Source organism: Mobula hypostoma, chromosome 5 (assembly GCF_963921235.1).
Source record: "Mobula hypostoma chromosome 5, sMobHyp1.1, whole genome shotgun sequence".
Classification (NCBI taxonomy): domain Eukaryota; kingdom Metazoa; phylum Chordata; class Chondrichthyes; order Myliobatiformes; family Myliobatidae; genus Mobula; species Mobula hypostoma.
This window is the reverse complement of record NC_086101.1, coordinates 78,317,032-78,342,743: the sequence shown is the minus strand read 5'-3', so window position 1 is coordinate 78,342,743 and position 25,712 is coordinate 78,317,032. Positions and strand designations below refer to the sequence as shown.

Below are 25,712 nucleotides of genomic sequence, written 5' to 3'. Positions count from 1 at the left end.
AACAGGTCTTTCAACCCGCCATGTCCATGTTGACCATGATGCCAATCCAACTCATTCTATTTTCCTGCACATAGCCTGTACCTTCTATTTCATCCCTGTTTGTGTGCCTCTCTTAAATATTGCTATCAAGTCTGCTGCTGTATCCAAGATGTAAGCATTATAAGGATATAGTACAATGCTGAGGCTTTGTATGTGATAGTCATAGCACATTTGGAGTTCTGTGAGCAGTTTGGTGCCCCTAATCTAAGAAAGGATGTGCTGGTATTGGAGAGTGTCCAAAGGAGATTTACAAAAATGGTCCAGTGATTGAATGAGCTGCAGGAGGAGATGGCGGCGCGAAGCGGCGCGCGTGGCCACTTCGGTGGTGATGTCTGTTATTTGTCAAGTAGGGGACCGTGCACAATTCTGATTTGATGGAGACAGATGTGAGAGTACAGAGGAACATCTGGAGAAACTTCTGAAATGCCCGCTTCGCTGCCGCTGTTACTGTGTGGTCTGGAATCTCCAGAGGAGAAGGCCCCGAATCCTCGGCTTTGCTTGTTTTGGCGGCCAGGCGAGGTCGAAGGTGCTTGCCAGAGGATGGCACTCGGGAGGCTGTATCACAGGGGCTGGTCGGAGGCTCGAAGTTTTCGGATGGACGGACTCAGTGTCAGCTGTGGTCGGGTGCTTCCAATGCATCGGCAGTTGTCGGTGCCTGGAAGTTTATGGCAGGGAGTTTCTCCCTTTGCTACCTGCTATCAGGGACTTGGGAGTCGATCGACTCGGGACTTTGAGACTTTTTTTTACAGTGCCCATTGTCTGTTCTTTATCAAATTATGGTATTGTTTTGCACTGCTGTAACTATATGTTGTAATTATGTGGTTCGGTCAGTGTTAGTCTTTGGTTTGTCCTGTTTTTCTGTGATATCACTCTGGAGGAACATTGTATCATTTCTTAATGCATGCATGCATTTCTAAATGACAATAAACGAGGACTGAGTGCCCTCATAATCTAAATTTGAACCTGTACTCAATACATTTTAGAACAGGGTTTCCCAACTGGAGACCCATGGACTCTTTGGTTAATGGTAGGGGTCAGTGGCATAAGAGAGATTGGAACTCCTGGTTCAGAAGAATGAGGGACATCTCATTGAACCCTACTGAATTTTGAAAGGCCACAGAATGGAATTGTGTCCCTTTAGAACAGATGAAGCAAAATTTCATCAACCAGAGGGTAGTCTCTGGAATTCAATGCTACAGACCAGAGGTTCCCAACTTTTTTTTAATGCCATAGACCCCCACTATTAAACAAGGGTTCCAAGGACACCAGGCTGACAGATGGTTGTGGAAGCTAAGTTATTAGGTATATTTAAAGTGGTGGTTTGTAGGTCCTTGATTCATCAGGGCATCAAAGATTACAGGGAGAAGGCCGGAGATTGGGGTTGAGGAGGAAGATAAATTGGCCATGATCAAATGGAGGAGCATTCAATGGGCTGAATGGCCTAATTCTGCTCCCATGTCTTCTGGTCTTAATGTTGATCTGAAATGATATGTTTCATTTGAATTGTCACTGAAAAGTTATAATTTTTAAGAATGATTTTTCTTAATGTTTTGCACAGCTTATTTGGGGCCAATTATGTTCCTAGGAATTCTTGAGTACAGGTTTCCCCAGCCATCCGAAGGTAGCCATTTCGTAAGCTGAAATGTCGTAAAGCGAAGAAGCAATTACCATTTATTTATATGGGAAAATTTTGTGAGTGTTCGCAGACCCAAAAATAACCTACCAAATCATGCCAAATAACACATAAAACCTAAAATAACAGTAACATATTGTAAAAGCAGGAATGGTATGATAAATACACAGCCTATATAAAGTAGAAATACTTCTCTACAACGATTACCTACACAGATCTCTGTAGCAAAAATCTCACGCAAGCGCTCTCGGCAGAAAATCTCACGCAAGCGCTGTTGGCAAAAACACTCGCTCCGGTAACGTTTAAGCTCTGAAGCTGCCAAATCATACCAAATAACCTGTAAAAATGCACAGCTGATATAAAGTAGAAATATAGTATGTACAGTGTAGTATCACTTACGGGAATCGGGAAGACAGTGCAGAGCACACTGATGATGGTGTGTTAGGCTGAGTCGTCGCAGCTTGGGGTGGTGCAGTGGCCCTTGCCCTCCAGGCCGCCGACCTCCACGTTGCCGTGAAGCATGCAGAGATCCAGTGGTAGCCAGGAGGCACACAGCACATCTTTAAGAAAAAAGCCAAAATAAACATGCTAATTAATTAGGTGCCTCCTGACAGGTAATTAATTAGCTTGTTTATTTTGGCTTTATTCTTAAAGATGTGCTGTGTGCCTCCTGGCTACCGCTGCATTCTCCGCGAATCGGTATCTGTCCGTGGCCCAGGGGTTGGGGTGGTGGGACACTGGGGTGTCATCTTGTCATCTGTTTCCATTAGAGCAGGCGGCTCATCTTCTCCTATGACTGCCCGCCTCGATGTCGAAGGTCGAGGTTCATCGTCTGCTATGGCTGATGTGGAAGGCTTGCTTGACTGCTGAGCCTCGCACATTTTTCTGTCATACAGTTCTTTGTAAGCAGTCAAACCTTCCTGCAAATATCCCCTAAACCTATGTACCCTTTCAAAATTAAAGTCGTACTTTATCATAGCAGCTAAAATCTCACGCAGTTGCTTCACATTCATTTTGCTACTGCATTCGGTTTCGATTGTTATCCTTTCCTCTTCCAATTGCATCAGCTCTTCATCTATCAGTTCTTGGTCATGAGATGCCAAAACCTCTTCAACATCATCTTCATCAGCTTCCACAAGTCAAACTCACTTAGTCCTTACTTCGTTCACCACGATCAAAACGCTTAATTATGTCTAGTTTTACGCTAAGTGTAACACCTTTATGAGCTCTTTCAGGCTTTTCCAATACCTCAGAACTCATCTTGCAAACGACTGCTCACAGGCACGTGTTTAAGCAATGCCGTTCTGAATCCGGGGGAGAGCGGCTGCTCGGGGCGCGCGCTGCTTTTTTTTCGTAACAGTGAAAACACCTTCTGAAAGCGAAAACAGGGTACTAATGTAGGTCTTTTATAACAGTGAGGTTTCGTACAGCGAACGTTCGAAAAGCGGGGGACACCTGTATGTGGAATGACACAACTTTCTGTCGGAGGGGGTGTGGTGAGGGGGTTAGTGATGGCATTGTAGTGTGCTGTGCCTGTTAGAGTTGTCAGTTCTAGCCCTTCACAACCTGCACCAACGTTCCCTCTCATCACCCAGCATGATGGGTAGTTCAACAGGCAGAGTTTCCCATTCGGAATTTCTGCTGATTCTTGAGTGCAGAATGCATGTACATTGGAAATCACCGGTATCGAGTGTATTAAACTGTCAATATGCGCCAGGCCCAATAAATGCTTTGATCAGTGGCTTGAAGTTGCAGAATTCCCTGGCAGATGTTGCCTGTGGATTCAAGCACAGGTGTACAGGCTTTGTACTTGCAAAGGTTTTTTCCCCTCTGCAGCTCTGGCATTGCAGGTGGCTGGACAAGGAAGGTGGGGGAAGGTTTAAGATTATTACTGTAACCGAAGAATGAGAAGGGGAGTTGTAGGAAATTTCTCCGTAGAGTTAATATTGTTAGAGGAGATAGAGGCCTCCTTTCAAAGGGCAGTTCTATAAGACTTGAGGGAAATTTTGAAGCTATAAGGGAATAGCTGTAGTATGGTATTAAATTGGTTACTTTATTGAAATAAACTGTCCATTGGCCTAATGAGCTAAATAGCATCTCCTGTTTATTAAAAAGAATGGACTAGTCTTTGTATTGTGTATTTTGTATTCCTTTTAGAACTTTCTAGAGTGTGTACGTCATTGAATATTGAACAGTAAAGCACAGAAACAGGCCCTTTAGCCCACAATCGATATAATGACATCCCATCACTTCTGCCTGCACATAGTCCATACATCTCCATTCTCTGCATATTCGTGTATCCGACAGCCTCTTCAACCGCATCATATCTGCCACCACCACCACTCCTGGCACTGCATTGCAGGCACACCTCTCCTTTGGAGCTTCCCCTCAGCTTAAGTGCATGCCCTCTGGTATTAGACATTTCAACTCTAGTTGGGGGTGGGTGGGGAAGAGATACTGACTGTCTCTCTATGCCTCACATAGTCTTACAAACTTCTGACAGGTTTCTGTGCAGCCTCTGATATTCCTGATCCAATTAATAACTTGTCATTAATATTTTCCCTAAATAAAGGTATTGTTATAATGTGGTCTCAGGACCCACACTATCAAATTCAGAAGCAGTCGCTGCATTACCCTCTACCATCAGGCTCTTGAACCAAAGGGGATAATTTCACTCAACTTCACTAGCCCCATCATTAAAATGTTCCCACAATCCACAGACTCGCTTTCAAGAACTCTTCATCTCATGTCCTCAATATTTATTGCTCATTTATTATTATTTCTTTTTGTATTTACACAGTTTCTTACACAGCGGTTGAATGCCCCAGTTGGAGCAGTCTTTCTTTGATTCTGTTATGTTCATTATTCTTATTATGGATTTATTGAGTATTCCCACAAGAGAATGAATCTCAGCATTGTATACGGTGACAGCTTGCTGTTTACGATCTTCCGTCTCCCGCGACGCATCAGGTGGCGGCACTGGCCTTGAATCCGTCCGCCTCCAGAGCCTCGAAAAACCGGCACCATGAAGGCGTGCTAATCTTCCAGGCCGCATCCTTGGCATATCGAAAAGCAGCTGGTCGTGAGGTCATGAGGCCCCGAGAGTGGTCCTATTTCCACAAAGAACTGAAGTCAGCATGCAACTCCGGGTCTTCAAAAGAACCTTGACAGGGAAAAAAGATGCAAATGGAGCTGTTTCTGAAGGAGTCCCCATTAGGCACTGTCATCCCCCCAAGCTAGTGAGGCTTCAGATGAATGGGCCATCTGACATTTCAGCACTCCTGTACTGTGAATGCAGTAAATCCTGCTAAAAGTAGTGGATATGGCCCAGTCCATCACGGGTAAAACCTTCCCCACCAAGGTGCACATCTACATGAAATGTTGTTGCAGGAAAGCAGCATCCATCATCTGAGACTCCCACCACCCAGGACATGCTCTCTTCTCACTGCTGCCATCAGGAAGAAGGTACAGGAGCCTCTGGACTTGCGTCACCAGGTTCAGGAACAGTTATTACCCCTCAACCATCAGGCTCTTGAACAGGAGGGAATAACTTTACTCAACTTCACTTGCTGCATCAGTGAAATCTTCCCACAACCAATGGACTGACTTTCAAGGACTCTTCATCTCATGTTCTCGATACTTATTGCTTGTTTGTTTATTATTTTTTTCTTTTGTATTTGTGCAGTTTGTTGTCTTCTGCACTCTGGTTGAACGCCCTAGTTGGGCAGTCTTTCATTGATTCTGTTACGGTTATTATTCTATAAATTGAGTATGTACAAGGGTTGTATATGGTGACATGTATGTACTTCAAAAATAAATTTATTTTGAACTTTTTCCAGCATCTATCATTGTGCTCAGCTTCCTGAAGTGGAATGGGTCCACGATATTTGACATGGAGGCAAGACTGTTGCTGTGCATAGTGTGTTTGTTACCGTCACTCTGTGACAAGCAGATCTTGAATATTCAACAGTTCTTCCACTTTCAGATGTCATGTCATCACTCAAATCAGCTAGTCATAGCAATGCCAAAATGACAGCTTGCTCTTATACTAGCTTGCTAGACAACTAATTTTGTGTGCCAGAATAGAATATTTGGCATATTTCCTGACGTATGCTCTTTCTTGATGTCACTGAGGATGTCAGCCAATCTTCTTGATCTCTCCTATCTCATCCAAATGACAATTCTGCGTGTGGCTGTTTGAACATTGTCACATGGTGTGAGCAGAATTATCTGCAGCTTAATGTGAAAAAGACTAAGGAGCTGGTGGTAGACCTGAGGAGTGCTAAGGTACCGGTGAACCCTGTTTCCATCCAGGGGGTCAGGGTGGACATGGTGGAGGATTACAAATACCTGGGGATACGAATTGACAATAAACTGGACTGGTCAAAGAACACTGAGGCTGTCTAGAAGAAGGGTCAGAGCCGTCTCTATTTCCTGAGGAGACTGAGGTCCTTTAACATCTGCCGGACGATGCTGAGGATGTTCTACGAGTCTGTGGTGGCCAGTGCTATCATGTTTGCTGTTGTGTGCTGGGGCAGCAGGCTGAGGGTAGCAGACACCAACAGAATCAACAAACTCATTCGTAAGGCCAGTGATGTTGTGGGGATGGAACTGGACTCTCTGATGGTGGTGACTGAAAAGAGGATGCTGTCTAAGTTGCATGCCATCTTGGACAATGTCTCCCATCCACTACATAATGTATTGGTTGGGCACAGGAGTACATTCAGCCAGAGACTCATTCCACCGAGATGCAACACACATAGGAAGTCATTCCTGCCTGTGGACATCAAACTTTACAACTCCTCCCTTGGGAGGGTCAGACACCTTGGAGGCTGGTCCTGGACTTGTTTAATAATTTACTGGCATATTACTATATAACTATTTATGGTTTTATTACTATTTATTATTTATGGTGCAACTGTAACAAAAACCAATTTCTTCCGGGATCAATAAAGTATGACTATGACTATGTGTTTGAAATCCAAATGACTGGGGGGCATCACTAAGCTGATCCAGTGTATGGTGAAGCCTCACTGACTCTACACTGTTTCTCCCGCCCCCCCCCCAACCCCCATTCTCCACAGTCTGAGACACTGACCTGAACTCTACTCTTCCAAACACTCAGTGGCATTTGGATAAATACATTCAATTGAGCCCACCGTGTCTCAGTACTGTCGCAAGTGAGCTTGTTTACTATTGAAATTGACAGAAGCAGTGATATCATGCATAAAACCTGCCGTCTGCTGTTGGAGTCAAATGATTAATGTTGTTGGTGTAAACCCACCAAGAATTGTTACTCTAAGTTGAGTAAATCACACTATTAGAGATGGGATGTCAGAGCAAAACAAATAAATTACCAAATAACCATTAACCATGACATCGCGTGGGACCATTGCATACAAATAAACAGTACTCAGATTAATCATTTGAGGAAAACCCAATGTCATGTCAGGCATTTGAACTAGTGCGTAGTTTGGATTGGTTTCAACACCAGCCTTCAGAGAGGCTAAGGAATGCTTGCTGTTCACTTTGTGATCATGATGTCTACTAAATATTACTTGCCTTATTAATTTAGTGAATATTTTTTATGATTGTCACTCAGACTTAGGGCTGATGTCATGACTTTGTTAAACACAGTGTCACAAGGAGAGTGATTGATATGAATGAGATAGTGGATTTAAATTACTTTGTTTAAAGTTTGCTACCATGCAGATTGCTCACTGTGCAACACAAATCTGGTATTTCCACAAGACAATAGAGTGCTTTTAAATCTTAACAAAGTAATTGTAATCAGCACTAGATATTTCAGTGTACCTCTGTGCTGATGTGGTCCCAATAACAGGCACTAACAGAGTGCACATACTTTGGAAATAGTAATGAATTCCCTCCACACCTGTGGGTGCAATAGGTTCCAGGACTATATTTATAGTTTTTAAACATGACGTATTGATTTCTCTGTTAACACTGCTTTGTTCTGTTGATGGAGCTTTGAACTGGCCTCCAATTACAGCATCTTCGCCAACAAGAGCTTGTTTCTCTTTGGACACTTAAGACCATATTTGTCATGTTAACTTCTGAAATTGAAGGAGACTATTTGTCCCATTAATGCTCTACTAACTCTTTCCATCAGCCCCATATCCCTGCTTGTTTCTCTGTAACTTGTTCTCGCTCGTTTATCCTTCAACAACCCGCGGTTCTTCTACACCTACCACCACCGGGGTAATGTACTATAGGCAATTAACACTTCAACAAATGGTTGGGTTGAGTTGTTCTCTGATCTTGGCAATTTATTTGTGAACCATGAGAGGAGACATCATCAGTGGAGTGTAATGTGTGTATGTATATTGCCAAGATCGGAGAACAACTCAAACCAACTATCAACCACCCAAGCTACACATTTTCTGAATTATTTCCACTTCAAGAAATTCCCTTTAGAAACTGAAATGCACTGTTTCTGCGGTTCTTTGTTTCCCCTCGGAAGTCCAGCTGACTGTACAACGAAATCTTCCTTTCATATACAGGTGTCCCCCGCTTTTCGAACGTTCACTTTACGAAACCTCACTGTTACAAAAGACCTACGTTAGTACCCTATTTTCGCTTTCAGAAGGTGTTTTCACTGTTTTTGGAAAAAAAATTCAGCGCGCGATTAAAAAATCAGTGCGCGATAAAAAATCAGCGTGCGATAAAAGGCCGCTATCCCCCGGATTCTCGCCGGCATTGCTTAAGCACGTGCCTGTGAGCAGCCGTTTGCAAGATGAGTTCTATGGTATCAGAAAAGCCTGAAAGAGCTCGTAAGGGTGTTATACTTATGGTAAAACTAGACATAATTAAGCATTTTGATCGTGGTGAACGAAGTAAGGACAACGTGAGTTTGGCTTGTGGAAGTTGACGAAGATGATGTTGAAGAGGTTTTGACATCCCATCACCAAGAACTGACAGATGAAGAGCTGATGCAATTGGAAGAAAAAAGGATAACAATCGAAACCGAATGAGTAATGATAGAGTACGACTTTAATTTTGAAAGGGTACGTTGGTTTAGGGGATATTTGCAGGATGGTTTGAGTCCTTATTAAAGAACTGTGTGATAGAAAAATGCGCGAGGCTCAGCAGTCAAGCAAGCCTTCCACATCAGCCACAGCAGATGACGAACCTCGACCTTCGACATCGAGGCGGGCAGTCATAGGAGAAGATGAGCTGCCTGCTCTAATGGAAATAGGCGACAAGATGACACCCCAATGTCCCACCACCCCAACCCCCAGGCCATGGACAGATACCGATTTGTGGAGAATGCAAAGGTAGCCGGGAGGCACACAGCACATCTTTAAGAAAAAAGCTGAAATAAACATGCTAATTAATTAGGTGCCGCTGACACGTAATTGTCGGCCCAGATCAGAGACAACACAATCTGAAGTCGGCACTGATCTGGGCTGACAATTACGCGCAGCACCTAATTAATTAGCACGTTTGTTTCGGCTTTTTTCTTAAAGATGTGCTGTGTACCTCCCAGCTACCGCTGGACCCCTGCGTTCTTCGCGGCAATGTATCGCTCAGCGGCCTGGAGGATGGGGGGCCACTGCACCACCCAAACTCCGACGACTCAGTCTAACACACCATCATCAGTGTGCTCAGCGCTGTCCCGATTCCGGTAAGTGATACTACACTGTACATACATTATTTCTACTTTATATAGGCTGTGTATTTTTACGTGTTATTTGGTATGATTTGGCAGCTTCATAGTTTAAAGATTACTGGAGAGCACTTGCGTGAGATTTTCTGCCAACAGCGCTTGCGTGAGATTTTCGCTCCGGAGAACAGTTCAGTAATGATTGTGGAAAAGTATTTCTACTTTATATAGGCTGTGTATTTATCATATCATTCCTGCTTTTACTATATGTTACTGTTATTTTAGGTTTTGTGTGTTATTTGGCATGATTTGGTAGGTTATTTTTGGGCCTGCGAACGCTCAGAAAATTTTCCCATATAAATAAATGGTAATTGCTTCTTCGCTTTACGACATTTCGGCTTATGAACCCTTTCATAGGAGCGCTCTACCTTCGGATGGCGGGGGAAACCTGTAGTCATATTAACTCTACTCAATTGTTTTGCTGTTACCTTCTAAAATTGGATTCTAATGTTTTCCCATTTAAAAACTGCTGGGCCAACTAGCTCACTTCTTGTCTCCCCCTTTCTTGACTAATGACTATTTTTTTTATACCTCATCATAAGGCCCCGGTGTTGACTGGACTGGTTTAACTCTTGATAAACAACCATCCTGAGTCAGTCCTGAGGAAGGGTCTTGGCCCGAAACAATCACTGTTTATTCATTTCTGTAGATACTGCCTGACATGATGAGTTCCTCCAGCTGTGTGTGTGTGTGCGTGTTGCTTAATTTATTGTGCAAAAGGTTCTCCTTGCAGTTTTTGAGGGAAAGCTTTATCATGTTTTGACTGTATCCTTGTAAAATCCTCAATATCTTGGAGTCACCAAGCAACATTCAAATAAACCTTTGGCAGCCATTTGACATCAGAATTAAGACCATCCAAAGAAAAACACATCTTTAGTGAGTGATTTACAAAGATCCTTTTGAATTGGATCTTTTACATTAAAGATTTAATACCAGGACTAGAGTGCCTGAATTATGGGGTAAGGTTGGCTGGGCTAGTTCATTATTCCTTAGAACATAGGAAAAGTGGAGCAACCTTATAGAAATGTTTACAGTTATGAGAGGCATATATATTTATTTATTGACCTGACGAAGGATCTCGGCCTGAAATGTCGACTGCACCTCTTCCTAGAGATGTTGCCTGGCCTGCTGCGTTCACCAGCAACTTTTATGTGTATTGCTTATATTTATTGCGATACAGTGCAGAATAAGCCCTTCAAGCTGTGCCACCCAGCAATCCCCCAGTTTAAACATAGCCTAATCATGTGCCAATTTAAAATTATCAATTAACCTCATCCAATGATGCCTCTGGGCCTGTACTCACTGGAATTCAGAAGAATGAGGGTGGGGATCTTATTGAAACCTATTGAATGTTGAAAGCCCTCAGTAGAGTGCATGTGGAGATAATGTTTCCTATGGTGGGGGAGTCAAAGACCAGAGGACACATTTAGAATGAATATAGAACATAGAATAGTACAGCACATTACAGTCCCTCCGGCCCTCAATGTTGTGCTGACCCTCAAACCCTGCCTCCCATATAATCCCCCACCTTAAATTCCTCCATATACCTGTCTAGTAGTCTCTTAAACTTCACTAGTGTATCTGCCTCCACCACTGACTCAGGCAGTGCATTCCACGCACCAACCACTCTCTGAGTAAAAAACCTTCTTCTAATATCCCCCTTGAACTTCCCACCCTTACCTTAAAGCCATGTCCTCTTGTATTGAGCAGTGGTGCCCTGGGGAAGAGGCGCTGGCTATCCACTCTATCTATTCCTCTTAATATCTTGTACACCTCTATCATGTCTCCTCTCATTCTCCTCCTCCCAAAGAGTAAAGCCCTAGCTCCTTTAATCTTTCTAAACCAGACAGCATCCTGGTAAATCTCCTCTGTACCCTTTTCAATGCTTCCACATCCTTCCTAGAGTGAGGCAACCAGAACTGGACACAGTACTCCAAGTGTGGCCTAACCAGAGTTTTATAGAGCTGCATCATTACATCGCGACTCTTAAACTCTATCCCTCGACTTATGAAAGCTAACACCCCATAAGCTTTCTTAACTACCCTATCTACCTGTGAGGCAACTTTCAGGGATCTGTGGACATGTACCCCCAGATCCCTCTGCTCCTCCACACTACCAATTATCCTGCCATTTACTTTGTACTCTGCCTTGGATTTCGTCCTTCCAAAGTGTACCACCTCACACTCCTCCGGGTTGAACTCCATCTGCCACTCATGTCTCCATCATGAAGATGAGGAATTTCTTCAGCTGGAGAGTGGTGACCCTGTGGAATTCATTGCCACAGGTGGCTGTGGAGGGCAAGCCATTGGGTATATTTAAGGCAGAGTTTGATAGATTCTTGATTGGTCAGGGCATGAAGGGTTACTGGGAGAAGGCAGGTGATTGGAACTGAGAGGGAAATGGATCAGCTATGATAAAAGGCAGAAAAGGCTGAATAGGCCAAAGGCCTAATTCTGCTCTTGTATCTTGTGCTCTTACGGTCAACTGTACATCTTTGGACTGTGAGAGAACATCAGAGTACCCATAGGAATCCCATGCAGTCACAGGGAGAACCGATAAGCACCTTCTGATGAATGGCAAGTCCTTACCCAAGGGTAGGGGAGACCAAAGCTAGGCTGTGAGAAGGGGAAAGATTTAAAAAGGACCTGAGTGGCATTTTTTCCACACAAACAGTGGTGAGTATATGGAATGAGTTGCCAGATGAAGAGAGTGAATCTGATGCAATAGTTTAATTTCAGAAGCACTTGCATAGACACATAGAGGGGTGGGGTTTAGTGGGATATAGGCCAATTACAGGAAATTGGGACCAGATGACTGGTCCCAGGTTGGCATGGACTCATTAGTCAAAGGACCTGTACCCATGCTGATTTGCTCTCTGACCCTATGACATTATTAAAATTAGGAGCTGCTTTCTTCTCTGTGTCTCTCAAAAGCCAAATCTTTCAATATCATCTTTAGAGTGGCACAACAGTGCAGCTGATAGAGCTACTTCTGCCCAACTCCAGGGATCTGGACTCAATCCTGACCTCCCATGCAGTTTATGTGGTGCTTTCCCACCCTCTCTATGAATATATGATTTCCTCTTGGTGCTCCAGTTTCTGAATACTTGTGTTAGTGGGATGAGTGGCACTGTAAATATCTCCTGGTATGTGGGTGAGTGATAGCATTGAGAATGTGAGAATAAAACTATGATTACTGTGGTTAGATGCTTGACAAGTTTGGTTTGGCCCTTGTAGGCCAAAGGGCCCATTTCTGTGCTTTGTTACAGGCTCTCGTTTATTTTCTCCTGCCTACTGCTGCATGCGAGTCTCCCATCTTGTCTCAATTTCTTGGCTTCATTCAGTCCACAATTCGTCTGGGCTGTGTGTGAGCTTTGAGCATATCACAACCCCTTCATAGTTCAAATTCTTACTCGCCTAGCTCAGTAGGAGCTCCATGTTACACAGATAATTCAGGTGCCATCTAAATGGAGGAGGAGAAGATGGCGGCGCGACACTGCGCACGGCCTCTCCGGTGATAATATCGGTTATCTGTCAAGTAGGATGCCGTGCACAATTCTGATTTGATGGAGTCGGACGTGAGAGCACGGAGGAACATATTGTGAAACTTCTGAAATGCCTGTTTCACTGTTGCTGCAAGTGTGTGATCCAGAATCTCCGGAGGGGAAGGCCCCGAGTCCTCGGCTTTGCTTGTTGCTCGGTGGCTGGGGCGGGATCGAAGCGCTCAGCAGAGATGGTGCTCGGTGTCGGAGGGCTGGTCGGAGGCTCGAAGTTTCTGGACGGACTCAGAGTCGGACTGTGGTCGGGTGCTTCCAGGATGCTGCATCAGCAAGCTTGCGGCACTGGAGGTTCATGGCAGGGAGAAGTTTCTCCCTTCTACCATCTGCGTGAGATGTGGGGCTATCGGGACTTTGAGACTTTTTTTTTACTGTGCCCATGGTCTGCTCTTATCAAATTATGGTATTGCTTTGCACTGTTGTAACTATATGTTATAATTATGTGTTTTTTGTCAGTTTTAGTCTTGGTCTGTCTTGTGTTTCTGTGATATCATACTGGAGGAACATTGTATCATTTTTAATGCATGCATTTCTAAATGACAATAAACGAGGACTGAGTGTCCTCATAATCTAATCCAATCTAATCTAATGTTGGGTAAATACTGGCCTTTTGTCCAAACCAAGGAAGTTCTGATGCACAATGGTTAGATTCTAGGGCTAGGCTTGTCTTCTTTAAGTGTTATACTTGTAGTCACAACTACTCTGCAATAAATGGACCAGAAGTATAATGCACATAAATTGCGTTATGCTGCCGGCATTTAGAGCAGCGATGAAAGTCCTTCATCTCTGGCAGTGTTCAGGGCTTCCTTTATCATGCCAGTAGCTTCCCCTCAGTTTTCACTACTGTCAGTCATTCAAGTCCTGGGTGGAGACTCAGGAATACCGTCGTACTCAGATGTAAAAGGATTCTTCATTGTTTCCGTGTCAACTTCTTTTGACCAGTCAGGATTGTTAGCCCTGAACTTGGAGGTCTGGTGGACTATTTTCAGTCCGGCCTCTACCCTTTGACCTACCTGGCATGAGTGACCCTACCAAGAGCCAAAACATAAGGTCCTGACTCCAGCCAGCATACTTCTCTGGGTTGTTGAGGCACACAAGCAAGCCTCTGAACCACGATAAGGTCGAGGTTTGTACAATAGTCCAAAGCAAAAAAAATGGCAAAACAAGCAACTATTGAACCAACTTAGTAAATATTTGCTTTCTTGTATAAATTGGTGTCAGAGTGGCTTATTCAACCGATCCTGTTTATAGCTGCTCATTCTGACGTCTTCCCGCTTCCATTTCAGTCCTGAGCAAGGATCTCAGCCGAAACATTGACTATCTATTCATTTCTATAGATGTAGCCTGACCTGTTGAGCTCCTCCAGCATTTTGTGTGTATTGCTGTGGATTTTCAGCATCTGCAGTCTTCCTTGTGTTTATCATTAGAATATGATTGTAGTATTGGGATTTAACATGTTTGTGCATTATCCCAGTAGTTTGCTGCATCAGCATTTCAGAGTGGCCACTTACTTGGGTTAGTGGTCATCCTCAGTTTGACCACAGAAGTTATTTACCAAGATTATTTCCAAAAATTCCGCATCAGAAAAAAAATGTCAAATTATATTTTGAGGAAAAATAAAATATTTGGCAAAGTCAATACACCCCACACCCAAAAATAGTATTCAATGCTGAAAGCGCTACTTGCCTGAAATATGAATACTTCCAAAATGCTCTGATGTTCAGGATGCAGTGCTAAAAATATCAGCAGCAGAGTGAATAAGCATCTGTATCCTGAAATAATTCCTTTTCAAAGGAGCCTTAATTTATCCTGCCCCATGGAAAATTGTTAATAATAACTGCAGGAAATAAATAAGTGACCTTGAAAGATGATAGGGCCTTTTCCTTCAGCATCCTGTCTTGCGATCATCTTTAAGTGCAATACTCAAGGTAGATTTTATGTTCTCCTATTTGCTTTGAAATGCTCTAATTTTTATGTTTCTGTGCTGACCGAGTGATTTACTATCAACTTTCATCTGTCAGTTTCTCAAGCTGAAACACCTTGGTCGTTATAACATAATGGTGAAGCTATAAAAATGCATTTTGTAGTTGTCTCAAATGATTTTAAAAAAACACCTGACTTCAAAGAAACACCCTGTTAATCAGTCCATTAGAACTTAAGACATCAAGTTTAGTCACAGCAATTTAACACTTATAACCAAAAATTCAGTTTCCTAGTGCTGGCACTAAGGTGATATTATTGATTTTATTGGAACATTATTTAGGCTGCATTTAGAAGTGTGTGGATGGTTAACACTGTTAAACTACAGTCTGTCTGCAATGAACGGGGAAAGGGTTGACCTCTCCTTGCCAATGTAGTTTTAATTGCTGTCTGCTGGATCTGTATTGTCACAGAACAACTTTATTTGCCATGGATGTTGCCAGGGTCTGGAGGACCTGAGTTAAAAGGATAAATTAACTAGGTTAGGACTTAATCCCTTGGAATGTAGAAGATTGAGGAGAGATTTGACAGAGGTATACAAAATTATAAGGGGTATAGAAAGGGTAAATGCAGTTTTTTTTCCCACTGCTGTTGGGTGGGCTTCCTCCTCTCCCCACCTCTCCCCCTAGTTCCCCTCTCCCAAAGAATTCAATGGCATTTCTCACCATTGTGTAATATTGAAATCTGCAATTCAAAGTCAATCTGCAATTGACATTCAGAATCTTTTCCCAGGGCGGGAATGTCAGTAACTGGAGGACATGCATTTAAAGTAAGAAGGGGACAGATGAAAAGAGCTGTGTTTTGGGTATTAGTGGGGTGGTGGAAGCAGATACCAAACATGGTGGCATTTAAGAGGCTGTGAAATGCTCGAGTGTGCATGGTGAAAGGATATGATTCTGGGCAGAGAAAATCAGAATCATATTTGTTATCACTGTACTATACAATATACCTTGAAATTTGTCGTTTTGTTGCAACAGTACATTGGAAGACATTAAAATTATATAAGTTACTAAAATAAATAGTTCAGAAGAGAAATAACTAGGTAGTGTCGGTGATCGGTTCAGAAATCTGGCAGGGTGGAAGAAGCTGTTCCTAAAATGCTGAGGGAGAGTTTCACGCTGCTGTCCCTCATCTCCAATAGTAGTAACGAGAAGGTAGCATGCTCTGGTGAAAGTCCGTAAGGATGGAAGCCACCTTCTTGAGGCACCGGTGTTGAAGATGTTCTCGATGGTGGGGAGGGTGTGGTTTAATTTAGCTTTGTTTTCAGTGCAGATGTCACCTATTGGACCTGTTCTGAAGCTGTAGTGTTCTTGGTTCTGTGACCATTCCCATTTTGAAAAATTCCAGCTGTTTTCTCATTTCTTTCCAAAAATGATGCTATTTGAATTCAAAATTCAGAAGTCAAAGCACTCTGTAGTAGCAATGACTGCTATGTGCACATTTCCAGTGTTCGGTTATATTCTCTCACCTGTAATAATTCATACATAAATTGCCAAACGTTGGGACCAGAGCTTTTTATCCAAATGTTTATTCTTTTTCAGCGACACCCTATCCTGGTGGGTTCAAATGTTTTACATGCGAAAATGCAGCAGATAATTATGAGTGCAACCGCTGGGCACCAGACGTCTATTGTCCAAGAGGTACGTCCAAATCATATGGCAGTGCTATCATTAAGCACACTAATGTGACACACCAGAAAACATTTCAATATTCCCATTCACACACTAGGCACTTCCTATAATACAGTCCATTCCGATAACGAAAATGATAAATTTGTAAAACTACAACCTACAGCACAGGTACTGTGCAAAAGCCTTCGCGGTGTGTGTGTGTGTGTATATAGTGTGTATGTCGCACAGTACTGTATTTGTCAACGTGGAGCAGAGAGCGAGTTCGTAAATCTCACAGGAGCAAAGGATGTTGGGAATGGTGAAGATGGAGCTGTGTGGGAGGGGCGTGGGACAGGTGGCAAAGAAGGAGAGCCGGGTGGGGGGCAGTGCAGATGCAGATACACCCAGCCCTGAGACACGAGGCAAAGTCATATGATTCCAAACAATTGGTTTATTGATCACTACAGAATGTCTCTCTAGTTCTTCCCCCTCTCTCCCCTCTCCCTTCCTCTTTTCCCAACCATGATTCCCCTCCCCCTGCCCCCTTGCCACTCTCATTCCACAATAGAGACCCATATCAGAGTCAGTTTATCATCACTCACGTATATAACAAAACTAGTTTTTTGTGGCAGCAGAACAGTGCAATACATAAGATTACTATAGCACTCTATGAAAGTCTCAGGCTTCCTAGGTATATATATGTGCCTAAGACTTTTCTACAGTACTGTATATAAAAAAATATATAATCATAATCATTATTATGTGTTGTGTCGTATGATGAAGGTGATTATGGTCTGTCCATGACCATGATTATTGTTGGCAATTTTTTCTACAGAAGTAGTTTGTAATTGCCGCCTTCTGGGCAGTGCCTTTACAAGATGGGTGACCCCAACAAATATCAATACTCTTCAGAGATTGGCATCAATCGTCGCACAACCAGGACTTGTGATGTGCACCAGCTGCTCATACAACCATCCACCACCTGCTCCCATGGCTTCACATGACCCTGATCGGTTGTGGGGGGGGGGGGGGGTGTCGGTGCTACACTTGCCCAAAGGTGACCTGCAAGGAAGGAGCATCTTACACCTCCTTTGGCGGAGACGTATCTCCATCCCGCCCCTGAAACTATATCACTGGTCATAACCTAACCTACGCCTCTTACAGCACCTGGTGGGCTCCCATATTTGTGGTGTCAGATTGTTCTCCCCATAATATGGATCCATTAGCATTGAGTGTTATTTGCCAAGCCTGGCACATTATCTGTTGTGAAGGGAAGGAGACTTCTCATTTCATTCCTCTGGAATGTGATCGTTCATGATAAGAATATCAAAAATTTGCAGCAGAAGATGACATTTTAATCAATCCAACCTGTGGCTTGCATTTCAGTAGCTGAGAAATTGGGTTGTTTTGATACTTGGTATGTGGTATTGCTAAATTTCACGGCTGGGCATGTGAGGAATATAAGCAATTGGTGAAATCGTGTTCTTTTCATGGATCATTTAAGTTGTAATTTAAAATATGGTATTCCAGTTAAAAGTGAGACCTAAAGAATATCTAAAACAAGTTCGTCTTGAGCACTTCTAAACTGTCACAATTTTCCCCATCTAATTCAGTGACAGAATTGTTTGCTAGATCACTGGTGATAAGTAGGTAAGGATAAATTGAAAGGCCTTAGAGTGGATGCGGAGAGAATGTTTCCAATAGTAAGATGTCTACGACCAGAGGACACAGTCTCAGTATTGAAGCATATCCGTTTAGAACAGAGATGAGGTGAAATTCCTATTGCCAGTGGGCAGTGAATCTGTGGAATTCATTGCCACAGCTGGGGTGAGAGAAGACCAGGTCACTGGGTATATTCAAAGTGGAGTTTGATAAGTACTTAATTAGCAAGGCTGTCAAGGGTTTTGAGGAGAAAGCAGGAGAATAGGATTGAGGGGGGAAATGTCAGCCGTGATAGAATGGTGGAGCAGACTCAATGGACTGAATGGCCTAATTCTGCTTCTATGTCTTTGGTCCAATAGGTACAAGAGTACTGACTGTTAGGGTTCAAGTCAGTTTGTTGACATTGTGGACATTTTGTGAATCACATAGAAACCTCTCACCTTGATTGTGAGGTATGGCTGATCTCTGCCATGAAGGAAGTAAGGACACCAAATGGGGCTCAATTTCCAGGAAAGAAGAAATCAGTCAAGCTTCCTTCTCGTGATTGCTATTCAGTGGGATCTCATGAAAAGAGAAGATCAAGAATGGTTGAGATTTTATTTACCCAACTTAGATATTACATGGAGGGAACTTGAGCCAGGATTTGTTACTCTGGCGTAATCCACCCATCACCTCCTATTCCAGTTTTCCTTTGTATGGTGTGAGCAGTCCATCCAATTGACCCAAGCTCAAGAACAGGAAAGTCTGCTCCAAGAGTACAGTCAATGTGGCATTTGAAACCTGAGCAGCAGACACAAAATGCTGGTGGAACCCAGCAGGCCAGGCAGCATCTCTGGAAAAGAGTAAATGGTTGACGTTTCTGGCTGAGACCCTTCATCAGAACCCTTGGCCTGAAAAGTCAGCTGTTTACTCTTTTCCATGGATGCTGCCTGGCCTGCTGAGTTCCACCAGCATTTTGTGTGTGCTGCCTGGATTTCCAGCATCTGCAGGTTTTCTCTTGTTTGATGTTGAAACCTGTATTACTTCGTTTTAAATTTATTTCACTTCTTTCACTTTTGCAACAGACACCATTCAGCAGATGAATAATTTAAAACCTGACACATGGGATGCTCAAAAAGAACAGTAGAATTAAAACAGAACTTCCTAAAGTTGCCCTCTGCCAGTTTTCCAAATATCATACTGGGTCTGAAGGCAAGTGATTGCTGATGGTTGTTTGCCATTACATTGTTACCAATTCCATTATAGTTGCACAGGATAGGGGAAAGGCAAGTAAGATAGCTTTTTATTCATAATTCATAACCCCTCACATTAGTTCCTGCCTTTTTTAAATGTGTATTGACTTTGAGATAGTGATTGAGTTGTACAAACCTTTTCCCAGAGGCATTGACTTTCCCTTTGTAATCTTGCATGATGGAAAGACCTTCTGTACCAGGAACTCTCATGATCCCCAGGAGCAAGAAAGGGATGGCAGAAATCACACATTGACTGCTCAGTACAGCAAGTGTTCATGGTACACCAGCATAGCTCACAATACAACTTGACAAACAATACCTGATTGCTGCTTCGGCATTTACATTTCTCAGCTGTTTCCCCAATGTAAGACAGCCAGTATCTGAAACCTAGTTGCTACAAACACTTCAGAATGAAATGACTGTGATGCCAGTTTGCAGATGGTTTTCTTACATGATGCTGTCTCTATCATTTTTAATTAATTATCATCTAAACAAGTTACATTATTAAAACAAGGGTTTTGTATCAAACATCTATGCAGTACAATTAATGTTCAGCGTTGCTGCTGTCATTGTTTTGTGTAATGGCTGTTAATTATTACAAGTGTCTCGAATGTTGCCCACATCTTTTGTAACTAGCTTGTTATTCCTTTCTTTCTAGAAACACAGTACTGTTACACAAGGCACAAAATGAATGCAAATGGTGGCAGTGAATTGGTTACAAAGCGGTGTGCATCACTGAAGGATTGTTTATCTGTGGGATGTACACAACCTGATACTGAAGGATACAAGGTGAATAAGTGCTGTTTGCATTCCCTTTAAAGACAGCTTCCCCTCAGGTTTGATGTTCTGTGATTTTATGGATGCAATAAACTCTAGTTCTTCAAAGACTTGGGAAATGGGGCTGACTCAAGCATTGAACAGTTTAAGAAGAGACCTGGGCAATCCACCCCCTGAAACCTAATTCATTCGACAGGATCATGGCCCAAGTGCTTGTGACCTCCGTTCCACCTTCCATCAACACCAACAACCTTCATCCTCTTGTTTATCAAGAATCTGCCTGTCTAATTATTATTCAGTAACTTTATTCCTGCCTTTCTATTGAGCAAGAAAATTCATGACCCTCTGAGAGAAAAAGACTTTGCCTCATCTGTTTAAATGGGCGACCCTATATTTTGACAAATGCGGGAGCCACGTTATTAGACGAAGAGTAAATGTATGCCGTTCAGTCATCAGGTACATTGGCTATTCTGAGGCTTTAACCCCTTACTTTTAAACAGTGACCCTAATTCTAGATTTTCCCATGAGTGGAAACATATGGTATAAGCTACACAGCACATAAGCAGGTCCTTTGGCCCAATACATCATTGCCAACCAAGATGCCTCTCGTCGTTTTTAAATTCTCCCCCCCCCCCCACACTCCAACCCCGCACCTTATACGTATGCTCCCTAATATTAGATTCCCCTATCTCTGGGGAAAAGACAGTAACTATCCACCTTTAAGGTTCAGAGTTCAAAGTTCATTTATTAGCAAAGCATGTATGCAGTGTACAACTCTAAGATTTGTCTTCTCTACATAGCCACAAAACAAAAAAAAACATGGAAGCTGTTCAAAAGAGAAACATTAACCCTCCCTATACACAAAAGCAATTGCGCAAACGGCAACAAGAACATCACACCACCCCTCTCCACCCCCCCCCCCACACGTGCAGAAGACAAATTGTGCCTACGGTAACAAGAACATCACCCCCCTGTGGACTATCTGGAAGATGTCACCCGAGGTAGCGCTGTTCACTGGTGCCATCTTGATCGGACAGCATTGCCATGTCCCTCATGATCTTATACACCTCGATAAGGTTCCCACCTTAGTCTCCTAAATTCCAGGACAAATAGTCCCAGGTTATTCAACCTCTCTTCATAATTTAAGCCTTCCAGTCCTCATTACGTCCTGGTTTGGGGCGGCACAGTAGTGTATTGGTTAGCATAATGCTTTACAGTACCAGTGACCTGGGTTCAATTCCCACTGCTGCCTGTAAGGAGTTTGTACGGTCCCCCTGTGACCGCGTGAATTTCCTCTGGGCGCTTCAGTTTCCTCCCACAGTCCGAAGACATACCGGCTGGTGGGTTAATCGGGCATTGTAACTTGTCCCGTGTTTAGACTAGGGTTAAATCAGAGGATTGCTGGACTGCACGGCTGGAAGAAGGAAGAGCCTGTCCACACTGCATCTCAATAAATAAATCTTTACTGCTCCCTTTTCAGCTCAATGACATCACTTCCCTCTTGTTGAAAATCATCATAATCTAGCGTGCTTCAGTCACGTTGCCTCTCATATATACTCCAGCAGATGTAAGCTTAGCATGACCTTGTAAAACAATCCACCCATTTCCAGAATCTGTCTATTAAGTGTTCTATGAGCCATTCCCAGTGCATTTATATCCTCCTTTGAATACGCAGACAACACTGTTGTCTTGCCAGTACCTTAGTGAAGCATAAACTTCCCTTTTTACTCACTTTTCCTCGCAACAAATAATAAAATTCAGTTTGTTATGGATTCAGAGGTCATGGAAACAGGCTATTTGGCTCACTATACACACTGACCAATGGGCCAGATGTGGATGGCTGCACTAATCCCATCTTCCAGCACTTGGTCCATGCCAAACATCTCTGTCCTCTACTATTGTCTGCCACTAAAGTGGAGAAAGGTTTCCTGCAGTCAATAACTCTCACTACTTTATGTACCTCAATCATGTCCTTTTCAGCTTCCTCTGCTCCAGGAAAACACACCCTGTCTCTCCTAATTGAACCTTTCATCCCTGATGAATCTCCTTTCTGTGCTCTCCAGAGCTCCTGTTTCATCAGATGCGAGGGCCATATTATTAGACCAAGAATGAATGCATGCATGCTGCTCAAGGATCAGGTATATTGGCCATTCCACACTTCCAATGTTCTTGTCAGTCTCCACCTGACAATCTATAGGTATTATCCACAAGAATTGTGGGTGGGAGAGGTTCAGCTTTATCACCAGTCAATGTTCTGCAAGGGTCTGTGCTGGGAACTCTTGCTAGTGAATGATTTGGATGAAAATATGGATGAGTTGAGTAGGAAGTTTGCAAATGACACGTGGGCAGTTGCGGAAGATTGTTAAAGGGTGGCACAGGATATAGATCAGTTGTAGGTAAGGGTTCAATCTGGGCAAGTGTGAGGTGTGAGGTGTTGCACTTTGGGAGGTGAATTGCTTTTAGGAATGCATTGTGTCAAATTAAATCCACAATACATTATCAAGGAACAGAGGACTGGTAGCCAAAGCCATTTCCTAAATGTAAATGATCTAAACCCAAAAATCTCTCTAGCACTTGGCAGTACAGAGAGAATGTCCATTGTCCGCTAGAAGTAGCAACATAAGTACATTTGGTGGTAAAAGTGTATGGCATGCTTGCCTGCATCAGTATAAAAGTCAGGAAGTTATGGTGCAGCTATATAAAACTTTGGTTGTGCCACATTTGGAATTTTGTGCGCAGTTCTGGTAGCTGCATTCCAGAAAGGATGTGTTGGTTCGAGCAGGTGCACTAGAGGTTCTCCAGTATTTTGATGAGATTAGGGTTCATATGCTATAAAGAGAGCTTATTACAAAGTTAGAAAGTAAGTGAGTCCATGGACGCAAATATTCCTCTCAGTCCCAATCTCCTGCCTTTTCCCCATATCCTTTCATACTCTGACCAATCAAGAAGCTATTGACCTCTGCCTTAAATATACATAAAGGCTTGGCCTTCACAGCTGCCTGCGGCAAAGAATTCCACAGATTCACCACTCTCTGGCTAAAGAAATTCCTCCTCATCTCCATTCTAAAAGGCCGCCCCTCTATTCTGAGGCTGTGTCCTCTGCCTTAGACTCTCCCACCATAGGAAACATCCTCTCCACATCCACTCTGTCAAGGCCTTTCACCATTTGATAGTTTTCCTAGATTGTCACCCTAGATTCTTCTGAATTTCAGCGAATAGAGGCTCGGAGCCATCAAATCCTCTTCATATGACAAGCCACTCAATCCTGGAATCATTTTCGTGAACCTCCTTTGAACCCTCTCCAGTTTCAGCACCTCCTTTCTAAGACAAGGGGCCCAAAACTGCTCACAATACTCCAAGTGAGGCCTCACCAGGGCTTTATAAAGACACATTACATCCTTACCTTTGTACTCTAGTCCTCTTGAAATAAATGCCAACATTGAATTTGCCTCCCTCACTACAGAGGCAGCCTGTAAATTAACCTTTAGGGAATCCAGCACAAGGACTCCCAAGTTATTTTGCACCTCCAGTTCTTTTTTTGTATTTTCTCTCCATTTAGTAATTATGAGAAATGGAGGGATGTAGATCATGTGGAGATGTTGGAATTAGTTTAATTTGGCATCATAGCCAGTACAGACAGTGGGCTGAAGGGCTTGTTCCTCAGTTGCACTGTTCTATGTTATATGTAGGATATTTCCGAATGTAACTGACAGTCTTTAAAAGTTTTTAGAACATCCGGAGGGTTGGAAGAATTCTTTCTAAACTTTATTAACAATTAATTTTTTGTTAATAAAACCTATCATTTCTTTAATGCATCACAGAAAATATACAAGGTACCCTCATTATAAACCTAATAACATTTGATGTCATTGTTTTTTTTTTCAGATCTGCACCTCCTGTTGTGAAGGGACAATCTGTAACTTGCCATTGCCCAGAAACACCTCCCAAGCAGTATTTGCAACATTATCTCCCATAAATCAAACGAGTCGGCAGTCACTTCGCTCTGCAGTGACGCTAATGTGCATAAGTGTGCTCTTGTTGCTTTTTGAGTAGCTGGTGCTATTCGATGCTTCCCTGTACAGCGTTATCTAACATAGTATTTATTTTTGTACGATACATTTATACAGTAAAATGTCTTATATGCTGTAAAAATGGTTAAGAAATGCTAAACTGTGGAAAAAGTGCATGCAGTTTAAGAAATGTATCTTGGAGTGTATGATGACAAATTTAAAGTCAATACCCGATATTTATAAGCTGTTTATCTATTACTGTGTGTTATGCAAGCATGAACATGGCAAAGCGGATAGCAGCACGAGCAAAGACCTGGTGTACTCACCCAAGGTGATTAACTCCAATGAGATTTAAATTCATCTTATTAAAATAAAACTGCCCTGAAGAAAGGTCCTGGCCTGAAACATTGACTGTTTATTCATTTCCATAGATACTGCCTGATTTGCTGAGTTCCTCCAGCAGTCTGTGTGTAAAATAAAATAAACGTACCTGCAATAATGAACTGAAATGAGCATATTGCCAATAAGAGTACATGTAGAACATAGAACAGTACAGCACAGGAACAAGCCATCCTACCTACACCATGTCCATATCCCTCCATCTCCTCACATCCATGTGCCTTTCCAAATGTCTCTTAAAAGCCTCCAATGTATTTGCCTCTACCACCGCTCCTGGCATCCACCAATTTCTGAGTAAAAAAAAAAATAACTCTCACATCTCCTTTGAACCTACCCTCTCTCACTTTCAATGTATGTCCTCTGGTATTAGACATTTCAACCTTAGAGTAGACAGGAATATCTGTTTCCCATCTGTTCTTTATGAACCTCCATCAGATCTCACCTCAGCATCCAGCACCCCAGAGGAAACAACCCAGGTGTATCCAGCCTCTTGTGATAGCACATGCCTTTTAAGCCAGACAGCATCTTGGTAAGCATCTTCTGTGCTCTCTCCAGAGCATTTTATCCCCCCTCCCAACTTCCGTAGGGCTCTGACACTCACACACCCTGCATCTGAGCCCCCACAAAATAAAGTCCTGTGGTGAATGAAATATCTCGTCCTTACCCTGCACTCCCTTTAATGTTGTTCCAAACTCACAGTAACGTGATTGACTCTTAACTCCAATGTGAAATGGCCAAGCATTTAGTGTAATACTTTACATTGCTGAGAGACGCGGTCGGGATTCAATTCCTGCCACTGCCCGTAAGGATTCCGCACATCCTCCCCGTGACCACTGCATTTCTTCCAGATGCTCTGGTTCACCCCCCGCCCCCCGCCCCCACGTTCCAAAGATGTATGGGTTGGTGTTATTAAATTGTGGGCATCGCAATACTTGTTGGCTGCCCCCAATACAATACTCGGATAGTATTGTTGTTGACACAAGTGATGCATTTCACTGTATGTTCAGATTACATCAAAGTCCAATGTAAATTTTATTATCAGAGTACATATATGTCACCATATACAACCCTAAGGTTCATTTTCCTGCGGGCATACTCAGCCAATCTATAGAATAATAACTATAACAGGA

The 25,712-nt window shown here is 42.9% G+C and overlaps 1 protein-coding gene across 3 annotated transcripts in view; it reads left to right on the top strand.

Moving 5' to 3' along the window:
• lypd6 (LY6/PLAUR domain containing 6) overlaps positions 1–24,575 on the top strand; it is a 292,378-nt gene extending 267,803 nt beyond the window's left edge. For all 3 annotated transcript variants that reach the window (XM_063047534.1, XM_063047537.1, XM_063047535.1), the window contains exons 3-5: positions 16,434–16,532; positions 20,055–20,185; positions 24,059–24,575. In XM_063047534.1, coding sequence (XP_062903604.1) covers positions 16,434–16,532; positions 20,055–20,185; positions 24,059–24,226 — 398 coding nt within the window. In that variant the 3' untranslated portion in view covers positions 24,227–24,575. The remainder of the gene's footprint in view (positions 1–16,433; positions 16,533–20,054; positions 20,186–24,058) is intronic.
• The last annotated feature ends 1,137 nt before the right edge of the window (positions 24,576–25,712 follow it).